At 36.3% G+C, this 16,251-nt stretch overlaps 2 protein-coding genes across 2 annotated transcripts; one reads left to right on the top strand and one right to left on the bottom strand.

Moving 5' to 3' along the window:
* The first annotated feature begins 12,098 nt into the window (after positions 1-12,098).
* LOC109243011 (hypoxanthine-guanine phosphoribosyltransferase) lies at positions 12,099-15,478 on the top strand. The gene is made up of 3 exons (XM_019409902.1): positions 12,099-12,515; positions 13,643-13,807; positions 14,883-15,478. The coding sequence occupies exons 1-3, from the start codon at positions 12,210-12,212 to the stop codon at positions 14,979-14,981; spliced, it is 570 nt and encodes a 189-aa protein (XP_019265447.1). The 5' UTR covers positions 12,099-12,209; the 3' UTR covers positions 14,982-15,478.
* A 159-nt stretch (positions 15,479-15,637) lies between these two features.
* LOC109243012 lies at positions 15,638-16,251 on the bottom strand. The gene has a single exon (XM_019409903.1). It carries the CDS (start codon positions 16,099-16,101, stop codon positions 15,754-15,756), a length of 348 nt encoding a protein of 115 aa, XP_019265448.1. The 5' UTR covers positions 16,102-16,251; the 3' UTR covers positions 15,638-15,753.

Here is a 16,251-nt window from a genome sequence, read left to right as displayed (position 1 = left end):
TTGGACCATTCGAGGGCTGGCACTTCCACATTCGCACTTGTCCCTATTCTGGTGATACAATTTGGGTGTGAGCACCGCCCGAAGTCCCATTGAGGCTCTTAGGGAACTCTGACACACTCAAATTGGAGAAAGGCTTTGGATCAATGGACTTTGAGTTGGTCTATCTCGTAACTCAGAGAGGAAGTCAAGAATCAGGCTTCCTCTGGTTGTACTTTTCTTTGTACTTTTCTGATGTAATTTATTATTCTGGTTTGTAATAAGTTGTAATAAACATTTGGGGCTGGCTAGTGAAAACGGGTGGGGAACTATGCATGCAAGGGTAGAAATCATGCCTGTAGGGTGTTTTTTTTTTAATTTCTGCATATTCAAACTTCACCTAGAAATCATGCCTATAGGGTGTTTTTAACTTGTGCATATTCAAACTTCACCTAGAAATCATGCCTATATGGTGTTTTTAACTTCTTCATATTCAAACTTCACCTAGAAACCATGCCTATAGGAATATTTTGCATAATTCAAGCTGCATTTGGATACCATGTCTATAAGGTTTAACACAAGTTTCTGCATTTAGATACCATGTCTATAAGGTTTCTGCATTTAGATACCACGTCTAAAAATTAGTAATGCATAGAAATCATGCTTATAGGGATCCTCGAGCAATTCTGATTCGTTTTCATTCACAGTCATGTTAGATATAAAATCATTAATAGTAGATGCCATCACCCGCAGAACCTGTAACCAATTTTTTAAATTTTTGTACATTCTGCATCTCTTTTAATAATCTAAGTCCCTCGCTTAAAAAGCTTAACAAGTATGCACATAGGACTTTAAGCAATTCATTTCGAGCCTCACTATCTCATCACCTTCTAAAATCAGTAGATATGATGCCTATAAGATTCCGTCTAAACACTTAGGCAAGCCTTAGAGTAATAACTGTAAATTGAATCTGTTTCTATTAATCATTACAACCAGCAGGCAGGCCTGATTCGGGCTTCTTATCTGAGTTATGTAATAAACTAATCTGCCTCAATATTTAAACTCCTTCGTCTTTGGTATTTTTAATCAGACCTAAAAGTATGTGCAAGTCATGCTAATTATATGCTTTATTTGTTTAAGGAGGTATATATGAGTCTTTGTTTATTTATATGCTCTCCCCAAAATATGCAATATGTGTTTTGTATGTCGCCTTAGAGTTTTTACCTTTGAAACATCAAATAAGCCTAATATCCCTCACTTTTAGGATTAGTAGTCCTAAATGCCTCCGGAACTGATAGGAGTGGGACGGGTAATAGCATGCAATAAGTAACCGAGACCAATCCGCGCTTTAAATACCTTAACGGGATGGGAAGGGTAGATATGGATATGATGACCACGCGATAATGTCACGTGTAGCCCCTCATTGAGGGGTGATTACCGAAAATTGTGTGGGGTGATCCATATTTTTAATAAACCTAGGACCCCCTCCCTTTATTCTTTATTTCTTTTCTTTAGCATTTTTAACTCCTTATTTAAAATTGGCCTTTATAATTGTTCTTTCAAACTTTCAAACCATTATGTGTTGAAATCCCCTCTTATTTGAGCCTTATCTGCCTATATGCTAATTGCACCTCAATTCACAATAATTGTCTAACCGGGAACCACACTAGTGGATTCTGAGGGGTGCTTAACACCTTCCCCTTAGAATAATTTCAAGCTCTTACCCTATCTCTGGTTATTCAAATCGAACTCTATTGGTGTCCTAATGCACCCCAATCATTAGGTGGCGACTCTTCAAATGCGAAACCCAGTTCCCAAAAGGAATGAGTTGTCCCTCCAAATGTTGTAAATTCGATTTCGCAAGAAAAAGGAGGCGCGATAGTGACCACGCTGAGCGAATTCTGATATTGAACATGCGACAGTACCAGACGGATTGTGATTATTGGCATGTGGGTTATCCTTGTGGTTGATATTATTGGCACGTGATTTGTCCGTGCAACATGTGAGTTTTTCGTGTAGATCTAAATATTGATATTATTGGCACGTGAGTTGTCCGTACGGTTGATATTATTAGCATGTGAGTTATTTGTGCATCACGTGATTTGTCCGTGCAACGTGTGGATTTGGATCTATCCCCCTAGGGTCACCCTCCCATGTTCCTTTTTGATGGTGTACACCCGGTTATTAGGGAAATATTGATTAGTGGTATGTTACAGTTATGGAAATTCTGAGTGAAAGTTGGCCAGTGCTTGATTTGGTTATTGCATTTCATCTTTACTTGCAATTTCCCTCCTTAATTTACCTTATTTAATTGTATATCATCTTTATATGCTAAAATGTTGACTGAGCAGAGTATGTTAAGAAATTATGTGCACCAAGGTAGTTCATTTTGAGATGTATGACTTGCTCGTATTATTGTTATGTACTTGTCGAATTCATGAACTGTTCAGGTATTTAGCAGGTATTATTTGTAATTCTTACTTCTATCACCTCTCCGAGATTAGTTATGATACTTGCTCAGTACACGGGGTCGGTTGTACTCATGCTTACTCTGCACTTAATTATGCAGGTCCAGGTGTCGTACCGAGTTGTGGGTAGCTGTGAGCATTTTGGAGAGACGAGGTAGAGTGATGGTAGTCTATAATCTCGTGTTTTAGTCGGTAATTGCACTCATTGCACTTTACTTGTATTGAGCTTTAATTAGTAGTGTTTTGAACTTATTTTTTGTTTATTCTATGTATGAGTGATTTTCGAGTTAAGTAGATGTTGTGGAGCTAATTCGAGCTATTTGGAGCTTTGAAGTCTGAGTAGAAGCCCAAGCAATTAAGTCGGGATCACATTCGAGGATCGATTATACATGGAAAAAAAAATGAGTAAAATGTTCAAAGGCCAAAACTATGGCGGAGGCAAGTTGTGCCTTTGGAAAGAAATACACTTGATTATATTTGAGGTGAATTCCTTAGAAAAGTTACTTTATTCCTACCACATGATCTAATAAAGTGGCTGCTTAGTCTTCGTTATTAGAGACAAATGAAAGAGGCAGCAAAAGAATTGAGTGGGCGACGCTACATGCGTCGCATTAACACAAAACAACAACAAACATTTAATCTGCAAGGGCTCTGTACTTCCCCATTACTGCAACAAAATGCACATCCGTGAGGCGCGGTATAGCAGTCAAAATATGGCCAGAAATGATTTTTGGAATTGCTCTATAATTCCTCACAAGCGTGCCGCATGGCGCGGCGCGAGGCGGTAGCACAAAAATATTAGCGTGACTTTCCATTTCTGCTAAAAGGGTAATTTCGTCCAGGGTTTATTGGGGGATGGCTTAAATACACGGGAAAATACCATTTTCGGGACTTTTGACACAATTTTGACCTAAGGAGGCTAAGGAGGAATTGGAAGAACACAAGCACAAGGATTTCATTATTCCTTCCTCACACAAGATCCGGATTTGGATTGAATTTATGTTTTCCTATACTTTAGTTACATTTGTGAAGAACTTCTCCATGTCTATAGAGTAGTTCCTTTTGGGTTTTGATGGACTTGGTGTATTGATGATTGTTTGTGGATTATAACTCTGTTTTTATGTATTTGAATCGTTTTGGAAACTTTAATTGTTGCATTTATATTCACTTGTTCTTGTAATCGAAAGAGGCATAAATTGTGATAGCTTTGCATTATATTTGTGGTTGAGTTCATAGATTTTTCTAAGTAATCGAAAGAGGCTAGTTGAATCGTTGATTAAACCTAATTAGGAAAATAATCGAAAGAGATTTTCCTAAAAAGTGATCTACTACGCATTCTTGCATATCTTCATAGTGTTTAGATTGGTTCATCCGTGAGGTTAAGACTTAATCGAGAGAGGAGTTTTTGCTGAACGTTTGAACTAATAATAGAGTGAATTCGAGAGAATCACTTGAACATTGGAAGAGAATTACATAGAGTTAGAGCACGGACAATTATCTTGTACTTATTCCATCAAAACCCTATCCACTCCCACCAATAACCTTAATTGTGTATTTCTTGTTTCGATAGTCACTAGTCAATAAATGTAAATTTTAGATTCTTAGTTAATTTTTATTATTAATATATACATCTCAACTGTTGATCCTCCTGAATTGCAATCAAGCCAAAAACTACGAGAATACTGTTTAAATCCAATTCATGTGGACATGATATTATACTATATCATCTTTGACTAGCGAGCACAAATTAAGTGTGTGTTTTACGCTCGTCAAATCTTAGCGTCATTGTCGGGGTTTGAAAATTAACAGTGTTTGAAATAGTTTGTAGTGCTAATTCAGAAATTACCTTTTTTTTGTTTAGTTAACTTCTCTTCAAGATTTCTTTGTTGAAGAAATTTTGAAGAGCATATTCTTTATATTGAACTCTAAATGATGTGACGATGGAGTACGACTAGCCTAAGAAAACGTTGAAGATTTAGCAGCCGAATATTATCAACGGTGTGCTATGTGTTTTAAATGCGGTAGAAATCATCTATGGGTTGATTGTCAAGCAGGTAGGTATTCTTCCTATGGTTCATCTTTTGAACACTCTCACTTTGTCTCTAGTCCGTACAAGTATGAGGATTCACATGGGCACAATTCTGACTATGGTTGGGATGAATACCCTTAATATGACTGGAATAAAAGCGAAGTGAGACAACCACCTCAAGAGGAGAATGGTAGTTTAGAAGAACTTATGTATAAGTTCATAAATAAGGTGGGAGAGAGATTTACACAAGATGATGAAGTCACTAACAACCTAACAATGCAAGTGAATCAATTAATATGTACGCTTTCAGAAAGGTCATTGCATTGTGATGGTGCATACATTGAGGAGATACCCTGTGAGAATGAGCCTACCCGAGATGATGAACATCTATAGAGAGAGTTTTTCACTCTGCAAGAGGACTCTGTTTCAACTGAGATGATTGAAGATGAGGTTTTGGTTGATTGTGCATCAATAAAAGAAGAGTTCAAATCCCCATCCTCCTATCCACATTTACAATTTTTAATAGAAGAGAATGAGGAACAAATGGTCTTGGACATACCAAAGGAATACTCAGATGACTTTTCTTCTTCAATTTCTTACTCTAACATTGATCATGTGGATTTTATTTTTGGAGATTTACAGGAATATGCATGGATTGATCTTGTAAATGAATGTAGAAATAAGTTAAAGATGATCCTACAAGAACAATCCACCGCATAAAATGAGGCCAAGAAAGAATGAAAAGAACGGGTCTTTCAAAATTCCTTAAAGGACTTGGGCCTGATGAGCTCCATAAAGAATCCCGAGGAGCAAAAACAAAAAATTGAATTCAGAATTAGGGGTGGAGTTTACAAGTTCTCGGAAACGAAAAAAAGTCCAGGGGAGTTTTCTTTACCTCTTGTTTTTTATTTGTGTGCCATGGGGACATGCCGAAATTTAAAGTGTGGGGTGGAGGATGTAAATATGTGTTTGTTTTCGTTTCTTGTGTTTTGTTTTTGTTTCTTTTGATTGAAATTTTTATAAGTAAAAAAAAATATTTTCCTTATGTAGTGTAATAAATCCTCCTTCGTTTTTTTTTTGTGTCGCAATTCTTTTCCAAGGGTTTTGTTTGAACTGGGTGTAGTTAGTTTTTAATTTTTTTTAGGAGTAGGAAACCTTGTGCTGTGACTTGAAATGGAAGCAATATCTCTTGATTGTATTATGCCTTGAGAATAGTAAGTGCTTTAGTTGTGACGCTTAGGCTCAATTTTTGACTGTTGTATAAGTACTTTAAATTGTATGATCTTAACTTTGCTTAACTGCTTTGACTAGAGTGTCTCGATGAGACCAATCCTGAGTGAGTTCTGTACCATGTGTATGAGATTTTGTGTATTCTGTCCATTGTATTTGATGTCTAGAACTTGCCCTGTGTGTTTGCAAAGCGAAATAGTAGTTTTATTCAGTCTTGGAAATGATATAGGCATTTTTTTGTTGAGCCAGTTATATATTGACCCACCTAATTGATATGTATCTTAGTTAACCCCTTTGAGCTTGTAATCCTGTTTCTTTGGCAACCACATTACAAGCCTTACCCATTTGCTTGAATTGGCCATCTATTCGAACCTTTTTACCTCTCGCGAGCACTTAAATTTGTTATGAACTTTGTAAAAATTAAAGTGTGGAGTGTTGGTTTGGATTTTGAGTAGAACTATTGAAATAAGGAGAAAGGTGCATTATTTTGAAAAAGTAAGAGCCACTAGAGCTGAAAAAAGAAATGAAAAAAAACAAAAACAAAATATTCACTGATAGTGATAACTCTTAATGTATTTGTGCTTAAAGAAGTTGGGAGTTGATGTATACTGATGTGAATGTCGAGTTATGGTTTAATAAAAGTATGGAGTTTTAAATGGTTAAATTGTATGTATTAAAGTGCTTAGGGAGGTGTAGTCACGATTATATCCAAATATATCCTACCCATCCTGCAGCTTACATTACAACTAAATAAAGTCTTACTTGATCCTTGATTTAATAAGCTCAATTAGTAAAGTAGTACATTATGGGTAAGCTTATGGTACGTCTTTTGTGTCACAAGAATGTCACTTATGAGAGTGAGTGAATTCTTTCTAATCTCAAGTTCCTAATTATTCTTAAATTTTATTATATGTGGAACTACTCTCTATTGTTGTGTGAAGGAACTTGATTCACGAAGGAAAGGTAATGTCGTTGATCTCTGTATTAGAGTAAGTGAGGGGGTTGTGAAAAATGTGTGGTGTTTTTGAGTCAAATCTTGAGGCGGGGATGTTACGGTATTGTGCTTAATATGTTTTTATTATTCTTGGTGTGATGAGTTAGGAGAGTTGTTTAAAAAGGTCGTGTCTATGTGAAGTGTAGTTTGGTTGCTCGAGGACGAGCAATGGTTTAAGTGTGGGGTGTTGATGGTAGGCTATAATCCCGTGTTTTAATCGGTAATTGCACTCTAATTCACCACACTTTACTTGTGTGTGAACTTTAATTAGTAGTGTTTTGAACTTAATTTGTGTTTTATGCCATCTAGGAGTAATTTCCGAGTTAAGTAGATGTTGTGGAGCTAATTCGAGCTATTTGAAGTTTTGAAGTCTAAGTAGAAACTCAAGCAATTAAGTCGGGATCATGTTCGAGGATCGATTATGTATGGAAAAATGAGCAAAACGTTCAAAGGCCAAAACTATGGCGGAGGCAAGTCATGCCTTTGGAAAGAAATACAATTGATTGTATTTGAGGTGAATTCCTTAGAAAAGTTACTTTATTCCTACCGCGTGATCGAATAAAGTGGTTGCTTAGTCTTCATTATTGGAGAAAAATAAAAGAGGCAGCAAAAGAATTGAGTGGGTGACGCTGCATGCGTCGCATTGTGCGGCGTGACAACACAAAACAACAACAAATATATAATCTGCAAGGGCTCTGTACTTCCCTATTACTGCGACAAAATGCACATCCGTGAGGCACGACGCGGCACGGCAGTGCAAAATATGGCCAGAAATGATTTTTGGAATTGTTCTATAATTCCTCACAAGCGTGCCGCATGGCGCGGTGCGGGGGCACAAAAATGTTAGAGTGACTTCCCATTTCCGCTAAAAAGGATAATTTCGACCGGGGTTTATTGGGGGGTGGCTTAAATACACGGGAAAATACCATTTTCGGGACTTTTGACACAATTTCGACCTGGAGGCTAAGGATGAGTTGGAAGAACACAAGCACAAGGATTTCATTATTCCTTCCTCACTCAAGATCCGAGTTTGGATTGAATTTATGTTTTCCTATATTTTAGTTACATTTGCGAAGAACTTCTCCATGTCTATGGAGTAGTTCCTTTTGGGTTTTGATGGATTTGATGATTGTTTGTGGATTATAACTCCATTTTTATGTATTTGAATCGTTTTGGAAGATTTAATTGTTGTATCTATATTCACTTGTTCTTGTAATCGAAAGAGGCATAACTTGTGATATCGAAAGAGGCCAGTTGAATCGTTGATTAAACCTAATTAGGAAAATAATCGAAAGAGGTTTCTCTAAAGACCGATCTACTACGCATTCTTGCATATCTTCACAGTGCTTAAATTGGTTCATCTCATGAGGTTAAGATTTAATCGAGGGAGGAGTATTTGCTGAACGTTTGAACTAATAATAGAGTGAATTCGAGAGACTCACTTGAAATTGGAAGTGAATTATCTAGAGTTAAATCCCGAACAATTATCTTGCACTTATTCCGCCAAAACTCTATCCTCTCCCACCGATAACCTTAATTGCTTATTCCTTGTTTCGATAGTCACTAGTCAATAGCTATAGATTTTAGATTCTTAGTTAATTTTTATTATTAATCATATAAATCTCAACTGTTGATACTCCTGAATAGCAATCAAACTAGAAAATACGAGAATATTGTTTAAATCTAATACCTGTGGACACGATATTATACTATACTACCTTTGACTAGCGAGCACAATTTAAGTGTGTGTTTTATGCTCGTCATAGAGTTGCATCCCAACCGCAGTCTTGGCATCTCTTTTTCCTTTTAAACTGTTATTTCTATTCAGACAATATCATTATTTTGTGTTTCAGACTTATACTTTTGATTAGAGCTCATGACATTGTATCACCAATTTCGTGGTTTTTCTTGTATTTTGACACAGCTAGTCATGTTATTGGCATTACCTGAAATCCCTAAGAAATTCATAGGAAAGAAGGTCATATTAACCCCGAAAAAAGTGATCCAAAAATGGATTTCACCTAAAGTTTCAGGGTATGTCCGCACTCGTGCTATTTCCTTGCTATTTCTGTTATTACGTTTCGTTGTTGTTATCTTAGCGTGCTTAGCGAGTGAGTTAGGCACCACCACGATTAGTTATGATTTTTGGGTCGTGACAGTTAGAGTTTAAGAGATTATATCAAAGAGAACCAATCTATTTTATCTGTAATACATGCAAATAAAAATATACGTACATTCACTCACAATGGAGGTTGAAAAGAGAGGAAGAAGAAGGAGAAAGGAAAAAAAAAATAGGAGATAAAAATACAATTTTTGTTGGCTTGGAATTCTTTGGGAGGTTTAGGTGAGGTTCTTCGATGGAGGTTGAAAGGAGAGGAAGAAGGAAAGAAAATGAAGGGGAGAAAAAAAACTAAAATAAAGGGCTAGGGAGAGTTATAATTGTCCCATTTCGTTAGTTCATGAGCAATTTTTTACCCTTTTTAGGAAAGAAAAGAGGGGTGAGGTGGGGGTGGGGTGGGTACGCTAGGTAGATTTTTAAGTAAAATACTTTTTAGAAATAAAAATTCAAAAATAGCGTCCGTTAGTAAAGTAGGGCAGAAATGACCCCTTTAGGTCGCCGCAGGGGCACTCTTGATGCCAAATTTTAATTGAGGGTAAACCTATTTAGAGGTAGTTTTGAACCTTTTATGTAAAGTATATTTATTATTAAAAAAAAAAAGAAGAAAGAATAGTTCAAATTACATAGATCTTAAATATATAGATCTTCTAAATGAACTTATAGGTTTTAACCTACACTTTAATGGACAAGTAATTCGAATATAGACTATTATCGCTATCTTTTAGACTAAGTTTAACGAACTATTCTTAGATAGATTTTAACTTTTAAGTGACGTCTCACCCTTTCCTCTTAAAATAAATTTGAATCCTTATCTAGAATCTCATTTCCATTACGGTGAATCCTATCTTAATCTGGGTAAAATAGGGTGCAACAGTTGCTTTCTTGACTTTCACTTTTTCTTGGACCTCTCCCTTCTACCACTATTCCCCTTTATGCCCACTAGTGTAGCCCTCCGAGATCCCTAATACCTCTCTAGCTGCTTCTCTAATGCAATTCGCTATCGTGGTCCACATACTTCTCGTGTTTCCGCTACTCCTCCAAGCTCCCATTACTGACAACTTCTCCTCCAACTCCCGAGCTTTGTCCTTAGTCAAGGCTTCTCACTTGATCTTAGGTTGATCATACACGATCCTCTTTTTCCTAATGTCTAAATTCATTACCAAGAGCCTATGTTGGGTCATGAGGTTCTCGCTCGGGATAACCTTGCAATCCGTGCATAAACCTCTATCACTCTTTCTAATTTGGGCCCTGGCCACCGTACTATAAAATGTGACCAAGTGCTCCTCCCTCGAGTTAGCTATCACCAAATTAAAAGCCTTAGCAAATCCAACAACTTAGTTCCTCCTTCGTTTCTATCATCAAAATCAAAGCCGACATGCACATTGTCATAACCCTAGAAGTCATCCTGACGTGGCCATTAAAATCACTTCCTAGGAATAGCATCTCGGTGAATGGAATATCACGCACCACCTCGTCCAAATCTTCCCAGAAGTGATGACATATTTTTACATAATTCTTCTATTTCTTCCAATGTGATAACAATTTTCAACAAAGCCAACTTCTAATGTTCATGCAACACCCATTTTTTCGCATGTTCTAATCTGTTTCTCCTATTTTTGCTAGCTACTCAACACTCCGTTTTTAGTACATAATTTTTTGAAACAGTAGTGAGATATTAGAGTTATATGGAAAGGGACTGATGTTGTTAGATGTCATTTTTACAAAAAGTTTATTTTAAAACTGTTTTCTTGCATATTCTAAAAAAAAATTATGTTTCTATATTTGTTCTGAAAAGTTAACTGCGTTAGGATAGGATGTTTTTTTAGAAATATAAAATATATGCAAATATCAGTATAAAGTGAATGGGTCTAAATGGTTCTTTATTCTTTGGATGTTGGTATTTACCCGAAATTAGTTTCTTGGTCTGTCGTGATTACTAGACATGAACTTCAATAACTTTGTTTTCAAAGAAAATTTCTACAATTTGGTTACCAAAAACTAAAATTAATACAAAAACATATTTTCAAACCAAATCTAAAATAAAAAGGACAATTAGAGAATATTTAATAATCAATGTGTTACATATGAAGTAATTTAAGAAGAGAAATTTTCACAAACTACTATTGTTTAGTGGTTATTAGCTAGCTGTAGCAACCATTTACTATATTACTTCCTATAGCTATGTTTTCAGTTTTGCTAGAGTGTATTCGATGTATTTAAGCTATTGTATTCATGAATACAGTAGCAAAACTCGGCGTGAAACAGGGGAGTACAGCTAGGCAATTATTGTATTCGACTGCATTCACGATATGTATTTGTGAATACAGTAACGTAAATAGCGTAAATCGTGGTCAATTCAGCTGTTAAACGAAAAGTGAATCAATTAACACAAATAGAATTCTAATATAACTCAACAAACTCAATTATAAATCTGAATACATAAATTATTAATTAAAAAACATATGAATACATTCATGGAATATAATGAGATAGTGAATACAATGAAATACATGGATACAGCGAGATACATTGAAGTACAATAAAAAAAAAGACAATGAATACAATGAAATACATAGAATACAGCGAGATACATTGAAATACAACGAAGAAAAAAGGTAACAGACTCTTCAAGTTGCTCAGCCCCAAACTCCGTCGTCTTTGTTCAAGAATAACCTTATGTCATCTCGTCGATAGCAAATTTCGAACCTCCATTGTCAGCCCCAATTTACTCTATGTCAGATTTCGACATTGATACGAAAGAGGATTGGCATTAATGGAGAGAAAGTGGAGAAATAAAAGGAAACTTTCCTACTAGTAAAAAAGAGTGGAGAGTTTAATCTTTTTCTTTTTACTGGTTTTAAATACTTTCACCAATGAAAGAGGATTTGTTTAGCATAGCCGCCATTTTTGTTCAGCCCAAATTTACCTTTCAAAGACTCTCCATATGTCTCTCTAGGGCTTGATTTCGACATTGATTCAGAGCCCCGTACCACTGACAATTAAAATTTCGTTCGACAATGGATATGAATCAGTGGAGAATCATGGTTGTATTCATGGAGAAAACTGGTGTTGAGAGAGAGAGGATGGGGAAAAATTTGAAAGAATGAGAGAGAAAAATAACACAAAGCGTATTTTATGGCTTAAGGGTAAGAGGTGAGCATAAACAAATATTTGGCTATAAAAATTAAAAAGTAGCTATGAAATATAATTTTTTAAAAGAATATTTATTTAAAATAGCTAAAGTATCATCAAGTAAAAATTCCATTTAAAAACTCTATCATAAGGCCCTTAAACCCTATCCCCAGCAATAAAGTTGCAGGCATTTCTATTGCTGATTCTATTGTGGAATATTCCTTCATTGATTCTATCGCTGATTCTGTCCCCAAGGTATCAATGGCTACCAATTTGGAGGATCATATTGAAAAAATTTTATGGACAGAGCAGCAAATTTCTCAACGAGTTTCTGAACTTGCTTCCCAAATTACCCTCAACTTTTCTTCTTGTAAATCCGCTCCGGTCGCTGTGGGCGTTGCCACTGGTGCTTTTCTGTTCCTAGCTGACCTTGTTCGCAAAATCAAACTTCCCATTTCCGTTGATTTTGTTCGGGTTGAATCGTACGGCTCTGGTACTGTATCCAATGGCAAACCCAAGATTTCTTGCGACTTGAAAATTGATGTTACTGGAAAGCATGTGATTTTGGTATGAATTTGTTAATTATAGTGTTTGGAAGATTTCCCTTTTTTGGTATGTTAGGGTTCATCAGTTTGAGATATATATATACGTGCAATTGAGATAATTAAAAATGCAATCTTTATTCACTGGTTATACTAATTTTTCAGTTCTAGCAGCTGAAATTTTGTACATCTTAATTCAAACTGTTGTAATTTATAAAAGTATTTTTGTGTCGCTTTACGGAAATCTTTGCAAGACTAAGGGTGTGTTTGGTATGAATCCAACATTTTCTGGCCACCAAACACCAAAAGATATCTGTCTTGAAAATATTTTCCATAAAAGAGTGAAAGATGACTTTCTTCGCTTATGTTTTTCTCTTATCATGTCCATTTGAAATAGTTCTAAACATTAGAGGGTTGGATAGTGAGACAAAGTTTCTTCTTGAAAGTGCTTTCTGAAAGATATTTTCCATCATACCAAACACACCTTAAGCATTTCTCCATTTACACATTTTTGCTGGAAAGGTAGAAGATGGAAATTGCCTGATGTGGGTGCACGTACAGAAAGATTGTTTATAACTAGGGGGAAGCAAGAAAATTGCTTTTTGTGACTGGATTTTTAAGTCTCTTTACATTAGAGATGTTGCATATATGATGTGACAAAAGATCACGTGTACATCTTAGTTAAACATAAGCTACATGTTTTCCGGTAGAATATCTTGCTACCATTTAGGATTTAGGGGAGATCCTGCCAAAGTGTGTATTAGGGTCCTCTTGGTCGAGCTTTTATTCTCCAAGTATCTTGGCTTGTTAATTTGTCGTGTCCCCCCCATCTATTGCCGTCATAACTGCTGCTATTCCCTTCCTCAATTTTTTGATTTATAAGTGAACCACTAGCTTGTGTTGTGTGTGATTTGGTCGCAATATATAGAATTTTAGTTACGTGCTTGGAGCATGAAGATTCTTTCAGCTTAACCTTATCTTATCGGTTGCACTCGTGAATCCTGTGTTTAAGTTGTAAAATTATGTCAGTGACCATGTCTACCATGAACCTGCATATCAGCATACTGACATTTTATTTGAGTAATTATTTTTTTTTTTTTGAAACATGTTGAATTTGAGCTGATAATCATCCCTCTTCTGACATTTCTCCAGGTTGAGGACATTGTGGATACAGGAAACACGTTATCCTGCCTAATTGCACACTTGAAATCTAAAGGGGCATCCTCCATATCGGTGTGCACTCTCCTTGATAAACCATCAAAGAGGAAGGTTAATTTTGAACTTGTGGGAGAAGGGAAGTTCTACCGTGGTTTTGAGGTAATCTCTAACATTCTCTTTGCTTTATCTTGTCTAGTAGGGGAAAAAAAGACGGTGCTTCTTTTATCATAGAGTTCTGCTTCCCGGACTCTCCAACAGAAAATAAACAAAGTAAAAGGAGAAGGGGAGAGCTGTAGCAATCTCCTGCCTAATCTAAAGAGCTAAAGCATTTTGGGGGGGGGGGGGGGGGGGAAAGCATATTTCGAGAACCTTTCAGTCAACTCTTAATCATGAAAAGGAATTGATTATTTTGATGTAGGCTTGTAAGATTAATCACCCTCCACCTGAAATTTCTTGTCCATGCTGTAAAATTGGCAAGTATTTGATATATGCTTCTAAGGTTTATGTGCTTTCTTAATACGTCCCTTACGCATGAGAAGACTTGAAATTATTCATTGTTATAGCAGCCAGTAATTGGTCATTACAAAGAGGTTGGTTTACTACACCGGTTAATGACCATTTATGCAATAGAGAAAAACTATTGGTTGTCTAAAACGATAGTAGCATTTTTAGCTCTTTTTTGCCCAATAATTAAATTGAGAATATGAGATTTCTCTGCATGTCGCTAACTGATATCACAGCAAGATACTATTGGCAAATCAAATATTGAAATATCGCATTACAATAGATTAGAGATGGCTCGTTGCTACTTTTTGATGGATAATCAGCCTATAACAACAGCATGTCTAGAAAGAAAGATGTAGTAGCTTGTATTTGGATAGCTCCTACCTACTCCCCCTTTAGAAGATTAACCGAAACTCCATTCTTCTATTTGTAAATGTTAAAAAAGGGTCGCCCGGCCCGGTGTACAAGGCATTCCGCATTCACGTAGGGTCGGGGAAAGGATCACACCCCAAAGGATGTGGTGTAGACAACCTAATTTACCACAAGTATTAGTGGCTGCTACCACGGCTCGAACGCGTGACCTATAGGTCACATGGAGACAACTTTTACCGTTGCTCCAAGGCTCCCCTTCTATTTGTAAATGTTAATTATAACTTTCTATTCCGCACTGGAAATATTGGTGCAAGTAAGTTACCTTTTATTTATCATTCTTCATTTAATTTGCATGCAGTGTCCAGATTATTTTGTGGTTGGCTATGGATTAGATTTTGCTGAGCTTTATAGGAACTTACCCTACGTGGGAGTCCTGAAACCTGAGATGTACAGTTGATTTCTTTGGCCACAAATAATTGTTCCATCCAAGGAAATTTCTTGATTTGTTGGATACGTTCAACCTTTTGCTGATGAAGAGGTGCCAGTTTCCTTATTATGAATCAGAGGGACTGCAAAGGTTCAGTTCCAAGCATTTTTTCCTTTACCCCGGGCCCTGCCCTGCCCCTGCCCCCGCCCCTCGCCCTCGTGTGGCATTCACCAGTTACCTACACCTGCATATTCAGTGTGTGGCTCCTCTCCAGTACCTAAGAATTGAATAGTTTTTGCAAACTTTGTCCATCAATTTCTTGTCTCTATGGTTTTTTTTTTTGTGCGCGCGCCTGTATGGTTAGTAATTTGTATTTTACTAGGTAACTATTATTAGAACTCAACGACATTTCAGTTTTCTGATTCGTTTTGACTGACACAGATTGTTCTATTGGACAAACACTGGATGAACTTAGAAAATATTGACTATTGAATTACTGATAAGACATTTTGTTTCCTTTAGGCATATGAACCACTTTGCCTTAGTTCTTACTTTTCATTTGTAGTAAATAAGAAATTCTTTTCTTCCCCGTCTTGTAAAATATACTTTGAGTTCAGTATATTTAATTTTCAGGATACATTGGCATTAAGTTAGGCAAGTTATAAACGTTGAGAGAGAGTACATCATTTACTAAATCACTTGGTTCTCAATAGATTTAAGAACAATGAAAAGAAGGAAATAAACAGCCAGTACATAAATATTAGGAAACAATATTAATCCTTTTTTATGAATGGAAGGAACGTTATTCTTTCCATGGAAGTGCAAGAGGGCGTGGAGTTTTGGGATTAACTAAATTCCCAGCAGTATCATAAATTATGACACCAGAAAATTCAGGAAGCTGGCATTTTCCTCCCATGATTATATTCTTCTTCCATATTGAAGAGACTTCACCACTGCGTGTGTTTGGATCAACTTCTCCAAAATAGTAACTCTGATCAATCTCTTCATTATTTAGTTGAATAACAGGGTCATGTTCATCACCATAGCCATAACATGCTCTCCATTTGCGCTTCCATTTCCTCGAATGGCTTGCAACTAGTTGACATAGGCTAGTGAACTTGTTGTCCAAGAGTACTAGTGCGCGAGCCATGAAATACGATTCAATCTATCTTGATGGGATTTTTTCTAGTAGGTAGCGCGAGATGTATTGGTTCTCCCTTTCCTTGTAATTTGTTTCTAAGTTGGACGACTGGTATAATCTAAGGGTATGTGCTTTTATAAATTGCAAGGATGAAATCGG

Source organism: Nicotiana attenuata, unplaced genomic scaffold, assembly GCF_001879085.1.
Source record: "Nicotiana attenuata strain UT unplaced genomic scaffold, NIATTr2, whole genome shotgun sequence".
Taxonomy (NCBI): Eukaryota; Viridiplantae; Streptophyta; class Magnoliopsida; order Solanales; family Solanaceae; genus Nicotiana; species Nicotiana attenuata.
This window is presented reverse-complemented; position numbering and strand designations above follow the sequence as displayed.

What these genes read in the sequence shown, in the direction of transcription:
- LOC109243011 (XM_019409902.1), top strand. Translation starts at nt 12,210, where the DNA reads ATGGCTACCAATTTGGAGGATCATATTGAAAAAATTTTATGGACAGAG. An exon ending in CTGGAAAGCATGTGATTTTG is followed by an intron (nt 12,516 to 13,642) that starts GTATGAATTTGT and finishes ACATTTCTCCAG; the next exon opens with GTTGAGGACATTGTGGATAC. An exon ending in AGTTCTACCGTGGTTTTGAG is followed by an intron (nt 13,808 to 14,882) that starts GTAATCTCTAAC and finishes ATTTGCATGCAG; the next exon opens with TGTCCAGATTATTTTGTGGT.
- LOC109243012 (XM_019409903.1), bottom strand. Translation starts at nt 16,101, where the DNA reads ATGGCTCGCGCACTAGTACTCTTGGACAACAAGTTCACTAGCCTATGT.